Raw genomic sequence first — 19,710 nt, forward strand, 5'->3', positions numbered from 1 at the left:
GGCAGAGTGAGCTCTGGTTACACAGCCCTGCACAGACCTCAGAGATGGCCCTCGGACGTCTGACTCCCAGGCTGCAGGCTCCTCTTGAGCTCCTGAGCTACAAACCTCAGATGGAGGAAGCCCCTTCCCAGAAGCCCCAGGGTGAATCTGCCAGGTAGCACTTTCCCACAGAACCCTGCATCCCAGTTCCAAGATGTCCTCTCTCCAAGCTTCCGAGTTTTGATTACTCCAACCGAGGGGCAGGACACACTTCCTGTGGTTCTAACTCTGCATTACCCTCAGTGTTTCTCATTGCTTTATCAACTTTCCAACACTGTTTAACCAATCAGCTATTCCACACTCTCTAGAATAACAGCGTGAGATTTCTATTCTCTGGACTGGATGGAGCTGGACACAATTAGCCACAGGTATTAATGCATTACACATCTCTGAAAAGCTACCTATTATGACAGAACCAATCATTTCTATAGTGACATTAAATTTAAAAAAAGCAAATGTCTAAGAGAAAAATCAAAATTGTATTCTGTGAAAGTACATTGGAAATACACAAGTGATAAAACTGTCTCTACACATAATGGCTTTAACTATATTTTCATATATAAAGTGATCTATATTTATCTAGTCATTTAAAGGAGCACTTTTCCATATTTGATGGAAATATCTCCTAAAATTATTACCCAAACATAGACTTTTCAGACTTTGAATGATAAGTGATGGATAATGATACAGTATATTTTCTTTAATGTTTAGCTATTATTATATCAGAGATACTTTAAATATTTTGCACAATCTTAGAATGACAGATTAAGTCTTGCAACAAAGATATTTCTTAAGCAAATAATCTCTTCTCTTATAAAGAACATGATACTGATTTTCCCTTTGAGGTTTTTTACTGTGTATACATAGTGTAATAAACAGTTAGACTTACCACCTGAAAGGAGAGCAGGCTTACTTTTTACCATTGGACTAGAATGAGGAAATTTGTTGCTAAATGACATGAAAAGGTGTGCCGTGAAATCATCAGGAAGCTCTGCTTCCAGGAATGTCTTCATAAATAGCTTGAAACCTTCAAAATCTATTGTCTGAAAAAAAAGTTGAAATACATATTTTCAGACTCAGCCAATGTTAAAATGTTTTATGTGCTATATTCAGAATCAACAGTAGAAGAAATGACCTCAAACATCTTATCCCCATGTCTACAAAAGGACGGTGACTATTGGAGAAATAGATGGAGAAGTCCTAGGCTAACAGGGGCAATTAGGTAAGTATGTATCTTACCTGTGAAGGTGAAGCAGGGAAGGCAGAAGTTTTCCAGTTAGACATTTATATTTCCAGAGTATCTTATCACCTTTAAAAATCTATTCTTTGAAACTGAGTTTCCTCTTCTGTAAGTTGGGAATAGTATTCCCAATCCTGCGGAGTTGTTATAATTAAATCAGGCAACTGACATGAACATGCCAATGCCGTCATGAACACAGCATGAATACTCTGAAATAAAGGAATTTCTCTTGTCTCCTTTCCTTGCCTCTAATGGTGAATCTTGATTTTGACAAATGGGAAAAGGGGTTAACATAAAAATTTCACCCTAACACCAAAATCAATTGATATGAAATCCCAAAGTAAAATTCTAAAACTTCACATGCAAACTTTAGAGAAAACCTATTTCAAGATCTTTGCCTACCCGTACTCACTGCAGATCTATTAAAAACAAAACAAAATAAAACAAAACCACAGGTATTTATTTGGAGAGAACCATTGCTACATTGAGAGTCTCCATATCCACTTAGGGAAATAGTGGTAGAAACCACCTTCTATTCTTGAGTTAAGGAGAGGATTTCCCAGGAGCCTCCTGGATTTACTTTCTCCACACAGTTGAGGACAGTGCACTGGACAGATCCAGACAGATTCTTACTCTTGTTTGCAAAAGTGAGGACAAGAGTGAAGGTGCTTTGGGGCAAAGGCAAGTCAATGGTACTATTCTGGGTTTGGCCAACACCCTCATGACTGTAGAGACAACAAGGCATAAATATATCCTGGGAAATCAATGTAGACCACAGGGAAGAGGCCAGTGGTTTTACGTGGGTCCTACCCAGTAGGCCTTGGAAGGGACTAGGAGACCTACTGAGAAGCTGGAATAAAGCCACATCTGTCCAGATCAAGAGAGTGCAAGGTCGATGGGCCGCAGGCAAACCCTTTTTCTTATCCAGTTCAATGTAACTGAGATGAAACTAACAATAGGGCAAAAATGAAATTTGGCTGACGGATGCTCTTAATTTTGGTCAAACTTCTGACATATGAGAATAAATTAATTCCTTAAGCTGCTATTTTGGATAGAAAAAGTATCTGTTCTATGGAATTATACTGGGGTAAGTAAGATGGTACAGAATAATCAATTTTATTATGATATTATTTTGAATAAACCTAAAATGGAATATTAGATACCATTAGAGAATACATTTTTATAGATTAGACCATGTGCCAGTTAAGAATATGTACTATGTGTGTTTCTATATCTAATGTACTCTCAAGCAATACGAAACAAAACCAAAAACTTTACCTTATTTATTAATGGTTGCAAAACTCTGCCTACACCTTAATCTGATATTTTTGGTTAGTTTGATCTTCCTTTGCTTATTCATAAAGAGCACTTCAGGGGCACCTGGGTGGCTCAGTCGGTTAAGCATAAAGAGCACTTCATATTGGATCACATTTATACTGGAGCACATTTAAACTGGTAGTAGTAAAAAGACTTCACTTTATCCCCTGGGGCACCTGGGTGGCTCAGTCAGTTAAGCATCTGACTTCAGCCCAGGTCATGACAGCTCAGAGCCTGGGTGACTCAGTCAATTAAGCATCTGACTTCGGCCCAGGTCATGACAGCTCAGAGCCTGCTTCAGATTTTATGTCCTCCTCTCTCTCAGCCCATCCCCCGTTCATGCTCTGTCTCTCTGTCTCTCAAAAATAAAGATTAAAAAAAATTAAATAAAGATAGACTTCACTTTCTTCATATTTAATAAACCACCACCACAACAACATATTGTACATAGTACTAGAGAAGTGAACCATATAATTAAAAACCATGAATAATATCAAAATATAAAGCATAGCCTCAGGAAGCATTACTTCCAAAAAGCAATATGCTCCGTAATGAAACCAAAGTTTCCAAATCTGCAGATAAGGCCAACAGCCAGACCACTGTATCAAAGTTAGTTTTCTTGAGCAGAGACAAGTACTCTTACTAACAGGGTTCCTTAGGCAAGCCCTACTGCAAGAGATTGAATCCACATTCAGTTGGATGAGTGACCAATCTGGACAGACAATTCTCAAATGTGTGAAGCCCCATGGGACATTAGGAGTTAACTGCATTATGAAAATATTACTTTGTGTAAAAAAAATAACATATTTGTAGGCACTGTGGCTGGGAGCATGGTTGTTTACATTCACTCACGCATCTGTGCCCTAAGCCTTGGGTAGTCGGCACTATGTTTGCCAACATAACAGAAGACAGGAGCATAGTTTTAAAGTGAGACTACCTGCAAAACTTGAAGGACTATTGAATGCTGAGAATGAACTGAGGGTTGAGGGGGAAGGGGGAGGGGGGAAAAGAGGTGGTGGTGATGGTGGAGGGCACTTAAGGGGAAGAGCACTGGGTGTTGTATGGAAAACAATTTGACAATAAAATATTATGGGGGAAAAAAACATCCATTGAGAAAAAAATAAATAAATAAAGTGAGACTACCTGGATCTGCTCTCAGATTCAACACTTTCTAGCTGTGTCAAGGTGGGAAACTTATTAATCTCTCAATGGCTCAATCTTTCCATCTACAGCTAAGAACAACACAATACCTACCTTTTGGTCTGTTAGCAATTTCAAACAGTTTTTATTTCAAAACCACACTACCTTAAATATTTTATTTGAATGTCTTTTTTGGTTGTTACTATTATTTATTTTGGAAAGCTGGTAACAAAACATGAAGGAAGGACTAGAATTGTTGACAGCATTTCTTTGGCTCGTCTTTTGGAACATGATTGTATTTAAAACAGAACTATTTCAAGGCCAGAGTTTAACATGAGAACAGAGGGAAACAATAACAACCAAGCAACAAAGAAAAACAAAAGAGGATCTTCAGGATAAAATAATTTTGTCATATTCCAAAATCTCTACTTGCTATTTAAGTGACCTGGGCAAGGAATTTATCTGCTCTTTTACTTATTTATTATTTATTTATTATTATTTTTGTAATCTTTATTTTTTAGAGAGAGAGAGACAGAACGTGAGCAGAGGAGGGGCATTGAGAGAGGGAGCCACAGAATCCAAAGCAGGCTCCAGACTTTGAGCTGTCAGCACAGAGCCTGACACAGGTCTCAAACCCATGAACTGAACTGAACTGAACTGAGCAGAGGTCGGATGCTTAACTACTGAGCCACCCAGGAGCTCCTATCTGTTTGTTTAATGAAAAAAAATCTGCCATATCCCAAGTGGGTGTACTTTATCAAGCCTTACATAACCCGAACAGAGCCTCCTTGAAATCAGCACCTGAAATTTAATAATAGGAACCAGAAAAATAACCAATCAAAAAGAATAGCATCCCTACTAACAAGGAACACATTACTCCTTGGTCCTTATTTCTTGGTCCTCAGGAACCTTTTTAAAATTAAATGCTGCAGCTCTGTCGTGCTGAGTAAGCAAAAAGCAGCTTGGTTTTATTTTCTGACAGCTCTAAACCTTAACTTTTTTTCCACATAAAGTGATATATATAAGATGAGCCATTCAGGATTGTCATCTAAATGTAATAATAAATCAATATAAAGCACTTAAGATGCCCTTGGGCACGCGGCATATAAAATAAATAATAAAATAATAGAAGGAAGTGCTGGTTTGAAATTTAATGGATTTTTTATTATCCTAATTTGCCCCCCTCTTTGTTAGTCCAGAAAGCCAGAAAATTCACTACATCTTCCTGAATCAAATCTGCAGTTTTTCTGTTTTAGCTCTTTTGCGATAACTGTTCTGTATCAGGCAACAGTGACAAATCACAGCTATTAAAACATGAGCATTTATAAACAGATGCTTTCCTTTAAAAAAATAAAAGTCTATTATTTGAATCATCATAATTTCCTCAGTCTTAAGAGTTTTCTATGAGATGACATCATCCCATTTATTACTTAGGTTGTACTCATGTAAACTTCTCTTTCAAACTTAACAGTGTTGGTGGAAGCAAAATTCCGCTCCCTTCCATTTTTGGTCATTACACAGAGTGTACAGTGTTGTAAAATTCAAACTTCTTTAAAGCCAAAATTGAGCTGTTTCAGTGTTTCTAATTCATAGAGTTACTTATTCTTCAATGCCTTTTTTTGGTTACCCTGTCTCCTGCTTCTCTTGTTAGTAAAAGATTTCCAAATCTCCTTTAAATTCTATGTTTTCTAAAATATCTGTAAGTGCATACTGTTCTCAATATATACATTCTCCTTATTTCATGATTCAGTAGAACATTGCCAAATTTAAGTATTTTATTTTCTACTGCTGTCATGTGGCAGCATTAGAATTGATTTTTGAAGATTGTGACCTTTAAATAGAACGAGATCACTTACATGAACATCAATGGAAACATTAATAAAAAAAAGTTGGGTTGGACTTAACTGAATGAGCGTTCAAATATCAAACTGGCTGTAAGCTCAGAAATATACACACCACACAATGTTTAAAATTTCGAGAACTGCTTTTTAATTTTTTTTTCTTAAGGAGCAGCCACAGACTATTTAGGGAGATAACATAGAGAATCTGCGAAGAATTCAGACGGAGGGAGCTGCTCAGATGTTGTTGCCAAATTGGCATGAATTCAAAACACATTTCTATATGCCTTTCATTATTATATCTGACCATCTGGGTCTTTTGTTTTTAAGTCGCTGTTAATACTAAAGAAATAACACTAGTATTCATCCAAGTAGCTTTAAAGTGAATGAAAATAACTGTCATCACTCTATCTTTAATGCATTCTCGTGGTTTCAGGATGGAGATTTTCTCATATTCAGCAATTGTTCACTGTGCACCCACTTTGTATGAGGTTCTCCATTAGGTGTTTGGGTAAAGATGCTACTGCAACATGTGAAAATCCATCCACTAGAGGCTAATCTTCCAACAAAGGGTGTAAGAAAATAGCAAAATAAATAGGTCAAACAATGTTTGACAGTATTAAGTGTTGTAGGCAAAAAAAAAAAACCAAAGTAAAATGGTTATATATTTGGGAGGGGAGCTTGTAATTTTAAATCTTCTGATGAAGAAATGAAAATCTTCTCTTTAAATAAAGATTTAAAGGAGAAGACGGAGCCAGCTTTGCATATATCTGGAGAGAGAACATCTCCTATAGACAAAACAGGTAGTGCAAAGGTCCTGAGGTATTAAAATGTTCCTGTTTTAGAGGAATTTGTATAAAAGCCAGGAGAGCAGAACAGGAATGAGGGCATACTAGAATAATAGAGAATGCATCCCTATATGTTAATTATAGAAAGTTAGGGGAGAAATACATCAACTGTGACGGATATCACCTAGCCACTTGAAATAGATCACTAAAGTTTCAATTTAGTAAACTGGACTGCACATGGTCCATTCTCAAAATCTAAATGTTGTCATAGATACAAGATAGATTTTTTTTTTTGACAATATCGAGATTGGATCCTCAGGGCACTTAAGAGAAACCCATAAGAAGCTATTCAGATTGATGTGTTTAATTATGATGTCATAATTAAGCTCATAAGTATCTATGTAAGTATCTTCTCAAACTTTTACATGGCTCCGTTCTAGGACAGAGCAATTCTCTGAGTTCCCAGGTATAAAAACGAAGCCACATCATAAAAAGAACGTTACTACATATTTCAACAATAATTAATACAGAGTGAATATGAGGTTAAAAATACAGAATCATCAAAGGCATTTTATTATTCAGTGTGGTGGTCAACTTTCAAAACTGGTCTCTGATTGTAAGTTTGATAAGACAAAAATGGCTGCCTTTGTGTTGAGAGGAATAGGGAAGAGAAGTAGAAATGCTTGTTGACATGCTCCTTCCACTGCTTGCTCAAGTGCCCTGGCATGAATGCCATTGTGGGAGGCAGAACAGATACAAGAGACACCAGAACTCTGGAAGCAGGACAGCATTCTGGATGGTGGCCAGGCTGGGCAGGGAAGCAAATCACATCTTACATCCTCCACGCGTACCTCATGGCAGAAGGAAATCAATTTAGAGTTGGAAAAGGCATCAGAGTCATATTTTCTCACTTTATAGTTGAGAAAAGTGAAGCTCTGAGAAAATAAAGGTGACAGGATGGGCTGATGGTGTGTGTCAGATATTCCTACCTTCTCTTGTCTAGAAATTTTGTATGAAATCATGCTGGTTGCTAATGTGTGACCAACAGCTACTGCTTTTAAACATCGATGGAACACCTATATGCCAGGCACAGTGCTAAGTATTCTACATACACCTCAGAATTTAACCCTTTTAACAGCTCAATGAGGCCAATATTCTTTTTGTTTGATAGCTGAACAAACCGAGGCCAATCACTTGTTCAAGACTTGCTAATATGTGGCAGATGTGGGATTTGAACTCAGTTCAGCTGGACTCTTAAGACCACATTTTCTCTGTTATACTTTCCAGATGCTTTCTTTAAATGGCAAAGGTTGAATTTGATTCTGGAGGGAAAATTATAGCTTACAATAAAAGGGTGTTTATATCATTGCTAATAATTCTATCAGTGTCACTATCCTTGTTAAAGACACAAAATATTACATTGGGCAGCAGCACTACCAAATGGAAGTTATGAATTCCCAGGTTTCTTATTAAGAGAATGAAGCAAATCACTTGTCTAAATGTAAAGGGTATCCTACTACATTAGTAGAGTCTGTGGAGTACCAAGTGCAGAGATAAGAGAAGCCCAGGGAACTATGAAATACGATTTAGCCTTGCGCCAAGGATCATCTCCTAACAGGAAATGTAAGGAGAAAATCCTACACTCATAGGAACTGATACACCAAGAACACATATAGAGCAGTAAATACGCATGTACTTTTTTCTCCTTTGGCTAACCTCAACTTTCCCCATTCTTTCTATTCTGCAGTTGAAATGGCTTGCCTACTAAACATCTCCATATGGAAGTAAGACTGAGCAAGGAAAAGGAAGAAACTCATCCTGCTGACCCTCAAAAAGGTAAGTTTAACTTTGGCACCAGTTTTCAGACAGTCCCTGGGAGGGATGAAGCTTGTGCAGAAAGGTGTGTTTGTTGACCAAGGTGTTCAGTAAACGTCCTTCCGTAGCTAAATCCTACTATATAAAAGTAGCCATTTACTCTGAAGAGCTGCCTTCTAAAATCATAAAGCCCATGTAGCTCGTCTTGGGGGCGGGGGAGGGGCTGGTAAGTTTCCACAGAGTCCAGGGATATTATCAGGAAAGGGTCATCCTCTGAAAGAGACTGATAAAAGTCACCACAGTCAAGTAGTTGCTATTTCAGCCCTATCTCACCCTCAGAGACTATAATATGGATGACCTGCATCTAGTCAATCAAGATCATTCTGCTATAACCAATTACACCGTGATATGTTGGGGATGTGTTTGCTGTCATTGAGACCATAGGGAAACATGTGAATAAAAAGCTGCTAGCACATACCCATTACTGTTCAAGGGAGACAATATTATGGTTTTAAATATCTCATGCACTTTGGTAAGACATATTCCTAGTGTGATAGAAAAATCCATTTAGAGATCCCCAAAATGGGTAGTAATTCTATGCACCCAGCTGAAGTATGGACCTAAAACTTGCCTTACAAAATGGGCTTTACTAGCTGAGAGTGACTAAAACAACAGATGGGTTACTCTTCTTTTCCCAGGAAGGCAAAGATCAACAGCTTTTTGGTTATATTTCCCTCACAGATTCTAATAGCACTATAGATGCCCCCACCAAGAAATCCCTATCAACTACATTTAGATGCAATTATAAACCTCCCATTGTAGGTAAATAAATAAAGACTGTCATTAAATGAGTTATTTTATTGGAGTCTGATCAATGTTTTGAAATTAGAAAACTAAATTCAAGAGTCTATAAAACTAGAGCCCACCCTCTAAACCTTCTTTAATTCCACTAACGTATTAGTTCCTCTGTTTAAGACTTTCATGTGAACAAATATCAGTCAGTTATAACTTTCTAAGTATTACAGATAGCGTGCATACTATATGAATCTTAATGGTACAGAAGTACAGGTCAGTGATATGGATGAGAAATTTATAGCTCACATCAGAATAAGGAAAGAAAAGACAGATTTCAATAGAAAAGAAAATGTCTTACTTGGTTAAGAATGTCTTGTTTCTGTGCATGCAAGGAAAGAAAGAATACATGTGTTAATGTAAGATAATTTAGACTCATTATCTCATATTGCTGACAACTAAACGGTCAAGTTTATAGATTGATTTTAAAACATACCCGAGAACCATTGCTCTCAAAATGTGGTCCTGACACAGCATCATTATGATAAACTGTGAAACTGACAGAAATATACATCTTTGAGTCTTACCCCAGAAACATAGAAACTGAGGAAGCCAAGGAAACAGGCAGCAATGTGTGTTTTAAGAAGACCTGCAGGTGATTCTGATATAAGCTAAAATTTGAAAATCACTTACTAGGTCATTCTCTGAGTGTAATAAGCAAACAGTTCTAATTGACAGGAGATAAAAATATTGAATAAAACATAAGATTTTTAAAACCTTCCAGAGAAGATTTTGAAAATACAATACTATATATAAGTATATATTAGATTGTGGATACTTATTTGCCCATTCATAATGTTTTCGTCTTTTGGAATAACATGTTTGACTAGTCCATTGCCATGCCTTTAAAGACAAATACTTTCCCATACGTATAGTACTACTTATTTTTTCCCCCTGTCTTAGACATTAAAGGAACAATTTAGAATTGAATTTGAAATCCAGGAGGGGAAAAATACACACACACACACACACACAGTTGCTTATACTATAACATGCTATATATATATGTAATACAATGCCAGATTGATTCTTTCTCATATTATCAAATTCCATTACTCTCATGAATCATTTATATCGGATATGCTGACTATGTTTTACTATTTTACTGTGAACCTTCTCACTGAGATTGGATAGCTACTAAAAACTAGCTATAATCATAGTCTTATCATTCATGTAAGATGAGTTGGAGACTAATAAGAATCTCTTACTGTGTTAGATATGAGTTAGTAGTAATTATGTGCATGGGAATATGCCATACTTATTACATAAGAAATGTCATTCAATGTATGTGAAATACCTTTCTCTTCCCCCTAGTCTCATTCCCCAAGACCTTCCTTTTCATTCTATGGCCCAGTCAACAAAGGGAAGAGGGAACCTGGCTTAATCTGGGATTCTGGACAATTAAGTTTTAATTATGGCTCTTGTCATAAAACTAGCTGGTTAATCCTGAGAAAGTAATTGTACTTTCCTTATAATGACTTTATCTAAAAACTTTATAATCTTATCTGTTTGGGAAACTGACAACCTTTTTAAAGTTTTTATTCTTAGGGAATCTTTAATGTCATTGTTTAGATTTGTATTTTTGTTTGGCTATTTTTTTCAAAGAGTGATTATGACATGATCTTTCAGAGATACAAATTAAAAATAAATGATTCATCCATATATTGCAATTAGTATTTCTTCTCTATTAAAATAGACTTAAACAGCCCACATATTTATTATATGAAGTTTTTATACGAAGAGCCTTTAGAACTCAGTAACTAAAAGAGTGATAAGAAACACAATGCATCTCCCATATAAGCAGCTTACTTTGTAAGAGGAGTAGCAAATATGAGATAGTTAGGCTGTTCTTTGTTTCTTTGTAAATATCTTTTGTGTGGATGATGTAAGCAATGTTTATTTTAGAAAGCAAAGGATTAATTATTTATTCTAAAAACAGTGTAGGTTAAATTATACAAGTTTTATTGTATAATGGGGCATTAATCAAGTAGTCAATCTGTGCCTAACAACTTTAGTATTAATCTGGCCAGTCAGTAGAGAGTGATACCTTCCCATGTGAATGGACAGCATGAATTCTGCCATACTGTTAGAGTAATCTTTCAGAAACTAGATGCAGTCATGTTCTGAAGAGAACCTTAAGGCCTTAGAGATTTCTTTTTCAACATTAAATATTCCTAACTATTTCCTATTGGCTTTTTTAAAATGCATACTAGTGATTAAGAATCATACTAACTTTATTTTTGTTTTCCTGAAGGGAAAAGACTATCAGTGTTAGGTTAGAGAGTAGCTTTGCTCTTACATTAGAATCTTGGGGTCACACTGAGATCTAATTTTTTTTTGTTTTTCAACCATTCATTATTTTAATAATGCATTTCAAGAGCAGATCTGCACATTTATGGAGAGTTATTACATTATTGAAAAGGCTGACGTCATATGTGTGTCTATGAATGAATCGAGTAATTACCTCAATAAATCCAGTATACAGTGACTGATAATCCTCATAAAATGTATAAAAGCAGTAAGCCTAAGTCATGAGAGTCTTTTAAATAAGAAATCATTGAAGCAAAAAGGCTATTTTGCAAACAAAATTATATTCCAGCTTAATTTATAGCTGGCAGCTATTTTTAGGGAGAAAAGAAAACCTGGTTTTATCTCTGTATCTAGATAACATTTTCAAGACTGTTTGGGAATGTAAATATTAATGACATGTTGGGGTCGTAAGCGATTCCATAATGTTGTCATCTTTAGCGTTCCCACTCTGCTTTTGTGGTCTTTGAGATTTTCAGTTCTACAAATGTATCTGCCAACATTTTTTTTCCCTCACACAGTAGCATCCAGGAAAATAGAATATGAGGGAAATGTAGGCTGGACATCTGCTTTTGTTCTTGGGATAGGAAAAGGGGAAGGGCTTTAAATTGTCTTATTTTCCCCATCATTGATAGGCTCTAAATATTAACTTACTTGAAACAGAAAATAAATCTTAGGTTAAAGATTTTACAAGGTACAGTAATGTATCAGAATATAGATAGAATAAGAAAATATGGCATGAAAAATAGCTATTAGAAATACTGAATGTAAATTATAAAACATTATGAATTGAGGTTAGAATTTAGAGGTTTAGTTATAACTAAAATGCAAATGTTATAAATCCCAAAGAAATATAATATTGAAGGAAAACTAAGAACTGTGCTCTTGTAAACATTCCGACCCATAATGACGATGATAACAAAATATAAATCACATTGACTCAGTAAACAAATCTATCTAGCTGGCTAGATAATACATCCAAAGGAAAGGGTCTTTTGAAAAGGGTATTTTGTTTTACTTCCCAGACAAGACACCTATCACTTGGTGAAACTGCAAAATAACTCACATGTTCAAATGTTTAAAATGTAACATCTCTCAGCTAACATTAAAAGGAAGGTTATTTAACAAATAATTAGGAAAGGATAGACATTCATTCAAGCAAGGTGTTCAAAAGCAATCAACAGGACATGAAGTTTTTAGAAGGAAGGAATTTCAGGGACTTGTCAGCCTACCGGTAGTAGGGCAAAACAAGATACTAGGAAGAAATTCCTTTTTACCCAAAGTGGATGTTTAAAATTACAGATCTTTCTTTAGTCAAGGGAATAATTCTTTGAAAGGAGTAACTCTCCCGCCCCTGAACCAATGTCCATCTGGGGTTAAAATGTGTAGGTCACAGAGAGAGTGGCAAGCACCCTGTGTCTTCCCTTCTATCTAATTCTGACCTGATCATACCTGGCCAACCCATTTCAGAATTACAATGTCTTTAACCTCTAGGAAAAGAACCAAAGGCCTTATCAGAGATGATCTATACTCTTTCAAGCACACAGTATAGAAATGTTATTTTCATTAGCAAACGTTTTTTAAATGAAATAAAAGTGGTACACTATTCTATGTATTTTCCAGAAGAGCATTTCATTATGAATTTCATTTTGTTTATGGTATAGTATATGGTACATATATTTCCAAGGACTATTAAGAAATCCCTTCTTCAATTATACATATGAAACTGATATAAAGAAAAAACGTTTACCCCTTCAGGATTATACTTTGCAAGCACACCGTTACCATGGAATTCTTCAAGAACATCCTTTAATTTCTTCGTGGAATCTGTAAAGAAATAGAGAACACACAAATTGTTTATACATGCCTATTGTGGTTAAGTAACCAAATTCACAAACAAAGACCTATTAAAATATAATCACCAACAGATATTCAATTTTAAGATGAACATGTAAAACATTCTTTATCATTTCTGAAAGGCTATTTGGTTGAAAAAAGCAATCACATACAAAAAAAAAAGAAAAAGTTATGTGTGTTACATATGTACTACATAAATTAATGAACAAACATATAAATATGTAGCATCTTTTCCCTTTATTTTGATAACATAACATCAAAATAAATGAAATAAGCTTAGTTTAAAAAGAAACCATAGGGGGCACCTGGGTGCCTCAGTCGGTTAAGCCTCTGACTTCTGATTTTGGTTCAGGTCATGATCCCAAGGTCATGAGATCAAGCTTGGAGCTGAGCTTAGAGCCTACTTGGGACTGTCTCTCTCCCTCTCTCTCTTCCCCTGCCCCATTCATGCACATGCTCTCTCTCTCTCTCTCTCTCTCTCTCAAAATAAATAAATAAACAAACATTATAAAAAGAAAAAAAAGAAAACAGACATTTCTTGTTGGACTTTACAGTTAACACAGTGCATTTTTCATATTTTACTCCATTAACTAATAATAACCGTGCTGTACAAATAAGAACAGTAAAATGTGTAGTTAAACCTCAGTGGTGAATCCAGTCAGAAGCAAGATATACATTTTAGTATTTTGCTCATGGTTTTAGAGAGAATTTTCTAAATATACACAAAGAACAAACTAAAGCTTATTTTAATTCAATTAAGAAACACAGTTTAGGGAAAAAAATAAAGAAACAATGTTGAGGAAGTATCTCTCTACTTGCTAGATGGAATGCTGCCCCATTCATGAAGCATTTAATGAAGCTATGTAAATTTACAATTAAAGGAAAAAAAAAACAGTGTATGGCTGCCTGATTGGCTCAGTTAAACATGTGACTCTTGGTTTCTGGTAAGGTCATGATCTCATGGTTTGCAAGATGGAGCCCCATGTTGGGCTCAAGGCTGATACTGCAGAACCTGCTTGAGATTCTCTCTCTCCATCTTTCTCTTCCACTCCCCCACTTACTCTCTGTCTCTCTCAAAATTAATAAATAAACTTAAAAAAATAAAAAGTTTAGATACATTACCAAAATAATTTTAAATTGCTTTTTCATTCTGAAATATTTTGAAATATTTTTACAATGTTCGTTATATTGAGATTGTGAAAAAAAGAACACTTAATTAATAAGGAAATAATATTATGAAGGAACATAAACATTATTAGAAAAACATAAATAAATAGAATATAAATACATGCATGCAATCTAATAGAATGTTCCATTGTTATTAAAATAGTACTTTGATAAAGCAGCCCAAGGGTTATAATATACTTAAGTCAGAGAAAACTATTAATACTGATAAGTCATCTAAACATTCAGTCAAGTTTGATTAACAGTGATAAAATAAGACCGAAATTGAAATGTGGGAAATAAGCAGATGTTTAGTTTCATTAGCATATGAATATCATGCTCCTTGCCTTTCCCCAAGATTCAGTGATGTTTGAACCACCCTAAACTAATTCCCAGTTCCCAAAACACTAATTTTTAAATGAGCTTTTGAGGCATCCTGATAGAAAATTAACTCTTGGATATCCATCAAGTGCATGTGTCTATATTTTGTGACTTGCACTTTCATTTAGACTCTGTAGTTTTGTTTAAGTTGGAAGTTCTGTGGGGTATTTTTTAGTGTGACTGTATTGTTTTTATAGTATTAAAACTGCCACATAACATAGATTCGTTACTTTGACCATTTTAAAGTATACAAATCAATGGGTTTTTTAAATATATTCACATTGCTGTGCAACCATCCCACTACGTAATTCCAAAATACTTTCATCGCCCCAAAAAGAATCTTCGTATTGTGGACATTCCATATAACTGGAATCATATAATTTGTTTTCTTTGCCTTCTTTCACTTCAAGGCTCGCACATGCTTCATTATGCATTGGTACTTCATTCCTTTGTGTAGGTACAAAATATTCCATTTTATGGACATACCACATTTTGTTTATCCACACATCAGCTCGTGTACATTTGAGTTGTTTGTATGTTTGGGTTATTGTGAGGAATTCCACTATGAACATTCAAGCATACATGATTTTGTGCAAATATATGTTTTAATTCTCATGGTATTTACTTAAGAATAGAACTGACGGGTCATACAGAAACTCTACATTTAACAGTTGGTGGAACTGCCAATGAGATTTTCACAGGGCTATCCTACTTCACTTTCCTACCAATAATGTATGAGAATTCCAATTTCTTTACACTTTACCACACTTTTCTAGTTTTTTAAAAAATTATTATTATCAGAGGCACCATAGTGGCCATGAAATGGTTTTGATTTATATTTCATTAGTTATTTGTTAATGGCTAATGATGTTGAACATCATTTCAAATACTTATTGACCATTTGTGTATCTTTTTGAAGAGACACCTATTCAAGTCTTTTGAGTATTTTTTAATTGGGTTGTTTATCTTTTTGCTATTGAGATTGTTTGGTGTGTGTCTGTGTGTGGTATAACATGTTTGAAGCCTGTCCAGTTTTCTATTTATTTTTTCCTCTGTATATATTTTGCTAGCACTTACTGTACTGTGATCAGAGTTAATTTGTTACATCTTGTTTCTTGCTAGATTGCATGTTGCTCTGAAGAAGAAAATGTACATTTTATTTTTGCATAGCATTCAAATTTATTGCAAAGATGAAGTAATAAAATTGCAATATTGTGATTCAATTGATCAGAGCTATTTCTTAATTAAAACAAATTGCAGTAACTGCTTTGACATTTACCTTGGCAGAAACTTAAAACTACTTTAGAGACCAGGTTCTATATTAAAGAGAGATAAGAGAAGAACCTGGGTGGCTCAGTCAGTTAAGTATCTAACTTTTGATTGCAGTTCAGTTCATGATCACCCAATTAATGAGTTTGAGGCCCCCATTGGGCTCTGCAAGGACAGTGCAGAGCCTGCTTGGGATTTTCATTCTCTCTGTCTCTCTCTCTGCTCATCCCCCACCAGTGTGCATGCTCTCTCTCTCTCTCTCTCTCTCTCTCAAAATAAAAGAATAAACTTAAAAAACTGAAGAGAGATATGAAGCAGATTCTTTATTCCCAAATTCTTTGTCAATAATAAGGCATTATTCTAACATAGCAGAAACATTTTACTTCTTCTCATTTATAGATGTAGATGCAGATACTTCTGTATATACTTACATAGACCTACACATTTCTAGATTCACAAATTTTGAAATAATATATCCCAATGACTCTGTTTATTTTAACCATATTTAAGCCCCATGATAAAACGGAAGTGGGAGAAGAAAATTTGCTTTCTTATACCTAGGCTCTCTGAAGAAGTTTAGAGACACTGCCTAAAGATGGGTTTTTCATTTCTGGCTTCCTTAGGAGAAACACACACAAATACACACACACACACATACACACACACACTCAGGAATCATTTATGAATGTTTGAGAGAGGGAAATAGTCCTTAAAATTATTCATGTCATGTTTTAGTATTTCCTTGGTTATGGTTTACATTAGAATATTGTTAGTGGGGAGACCACTAGAAATAAAGAGCCAAAATCTCTGTGTTTCAATGACGATCCTGCTCTAGGACAACTTAAGAAGCACTAATTCATATGTAGATGAATCACCATTCACTCCATTTACTTCTTTTTCAATTCTCAAGTTCCATTTTTAATAATGATATCTAAAGTATATTCACAATCCAATCCCGACTTCACAATCTAGTTTAGATACTGGAACATTATCTTATTCTTCTACTTCAGTCCCTAAAACCCCTCTTGGGCCCAGTCTCTTGAACACTGAGGCCTTGACCTACTCATCCAACATTCCTTAGGTTAAAATTCTGGTATGAAACATCAATGGGTTCCAGATAGCCTGCCTGGGTTCCCTAAGCTTTAATTAGAATGCCCTTATATGAACAGTCTACATATCTGAATGGATTCCCCAAATGCAGTGGATTGTTCTTTAAAGGAGAATCATTATTTACTTATTTTATAATTCAGCTGCTTTCCTGGATTTGCTCTTACGACTTGTCACCATAAACATTCCTATCTATTTGATTATGTCACCTCAATCATGTCTGTCCAAACGGCACTGGGGTGGTGGAGAAGAGAAAGGATGCAAAACTTCACCTGACCTACTCGCTAATATAAAACAGACATCAAGGAAGTGATCCCTGGATGAATGAGTGAAAGACATAACCTCAATCACATTTCAGCTAATATTGGAGCTTCAACTAGGAGAGCACAGTGACAGATTCTGGGCAGAGCAATACTGAGAAATCCAGGCAGCCAGCCAGCCAGCCAGGCAGCTGTGACCTGGGAGATCAATTCATAGGTAATACGTATCTGTAATGAAACCAAGGTCATCAAAGAAGCCTGGCAACTGAAGTGCTAGGCAGCCAAGTTCAAACAGCTGGTTTCATCCTTGGAACAGGGATCAGGACAGATGCTTAGTACCAAATACTGGGTCTCCCAGAAAGCAAAGGAGGGTCATGACATGAAATATATGGCTAATTCCAGAGGCACTGATGCTCGGCTCAGCTAATAGGGCAGAAGACCTGGAAAGGAACACGAGAAACAAATCATGGCCCTATAATTAGCATATCCATTTTACCAGGTAGTAACTGAATATTATGAACCGAAACAGAGACTGTGGGATTATTTTAGGTTATTTGCTCTACCACCGTCAGAATCACCTAAGCACTAAAGTGGTACTGAACCAAAAAATGGGAATCATTTTGTTCAGAAAATGCTTTGGTTATGCGCAAGGACAGAGGAAATGTATATGGAGACTCATGGTCTCCTTAGGTGTCTGCTACATCTTGAACTTCACAAATGAACTTCCTTTGTGAGTTCACAGTCTCTTGGACTCTATTCTAAAAAACTCAACACACACTTGTCAGATTAATCACAAACGTCTCATGAAGTTATGGAAGGATTTAAAGACAGTTTTAGATTTGAGTCCTGGCTCCAGAAGTCTTGGTTGAATATCAGGGAGCATATTTTTTAATGTCTCTGTGACTCAGTTTTCTAATATGTAAAATAGGAAAGATACAAACCTCGTTGTACTGTCTGCAGCAAAGCTTCTGGTGTCTAATAAATCCCTGTACCTTTATTCCATCATAAATTTGACTTCAAACTATCATTACCCTTCAACAATTTCCTGTTGTCTTTGGAATGAAGCACAAACTCCTCCTTTTGGCATGGCAGTTGTGTCAAAATATGACCCATATCCTACCTACCAATAGATATTTTTGATGCCCTCCTTATTAGAGTCCATATTCATCATCACATATCCCATGATTGTAGAGCCCCTCCTGTGCTCATGATGTTACCTTTGTCTGGAATTCTCCTCTGTATCAAATGAAATTCAAACTTAATGATTGCTGCAGTGTACCTGCTGCCTTGTTCACAAATCCTCTCAAGATCTCCTTCACCCACAATAGATAGCAACTAACCTTCTATGGGACACACTATAATAACTTTCATGAAATCTATACCTTATTTATGCATCTATTACAATTAACACTGTTAATTAACATTTGCATGGGTAGACTTTTAGGGGCTGCAAAGTGTTGTACCTTATTTCTTTTAAAGTGTCGTATCTTATTCTTTCACTTAAAACTCATGACTATCATATGAGTTTATCAAATTCCTTCTCCATTAGACACATGAAGATATCAAGGTTAAAGTAATCCTTACTTATTCAAAATCATACAACTCAAAGGGGTTGAAGTAGTGATCCAAAGTTTTGTACATGACCCAAATCTATTTTCCTTATTTTGTAAAAGCAACACAAAGCAAAACAAAACAACAAACAGTAGAAATTTCCATCATAACCAAGGTATCAACTTGGCAGTCCATGGTGTTTGTTAATTTAGTTCACTGAAGTTTATTACCTATTTTTCTAGCATGTGAAAAAATTCTATTTATTTTTTACCAACTTAAATTAATAGGTGAAGAATACCTTCTATATATATAAGAAATATAAAAAATAAAACAAAAAGGTCATATAGATATTTTTAAAGTTGTTTTATAGCATATTTGTTTTTGTTTAGGATTATATTCCTTGAGAGACTATTGAATGCTGAAAATGAACTGAGAGTTGAAGGGGAAGGGGGAGGGGGGAAAAGAGGTGGTGGTGATGGAGGAGGGCACTTAAGGGAAGGAGCACTGGGTGTTGTATGGAAAACAATTTGACAATAAACTAGTATGGGAAAAAATAGGATTATATTTGTTTGATAGTGGAATTAGAATATATATATATAGTTCTTTTTGAAAACCTTAAAATATATGTAAATTTGACATAATGTGTATATTTCATATAATTATTGTAAAGAGTCAATTAAACATTAAAATCGCTAGTGTGCATTATGAAGGGAAAGTACGCAGGAAAGACAGAGAATTATTGAAGTAAAATGCTAAAACATTTCTGTAAATAACACATTTTCATT

General features: G+C 35.3%; 1 protein-coding gene across 1 annotated transcript in view; it reads right to left on the minus strand.

Moving 5' to 3' along the window:
* LOC115275305 (diacylglycerol kinase beta) overlaps nt 1-19,710 on the minus strand; it is a 296,124-nt gene that overhangs the window by 143,228 nt on the left and 133,186 nt on the right. Inside the window, exons 3-5 of the mRNA XM_029919005.1 lie at nt 13,087-13,163; nt 9,331-9,351; nt 929-1,082 (exon numbers count right to left, since the gene is read on the minus strand). Coding sequence (XP_029774865.1) covers nt 929-1,082; nt 9,331-9,351; nt 13,087-13,163 — 252 coding nt within the window. The remainder of the gene's footprint in view (nt 1-928; nt 1,083-9,330; nt 9,352-13,086; nt 13,164-19,710) is intronic.

The sequence above is a fragment of the Suricata suricatta genome, chromosome 2 (genome assembly GCF_006229205.1).
Source record: "Suricata suricatta isolate VVHF042 chromosome 2, meerkat_22Aug2017_6uvM2_HiC, whole genome shotgun sequence".
NCBI lineage: Eukaryota > Metazoa > Chordata > Mammalia > Carnivora > Herpestidae > Suricata > Suricata suricatta.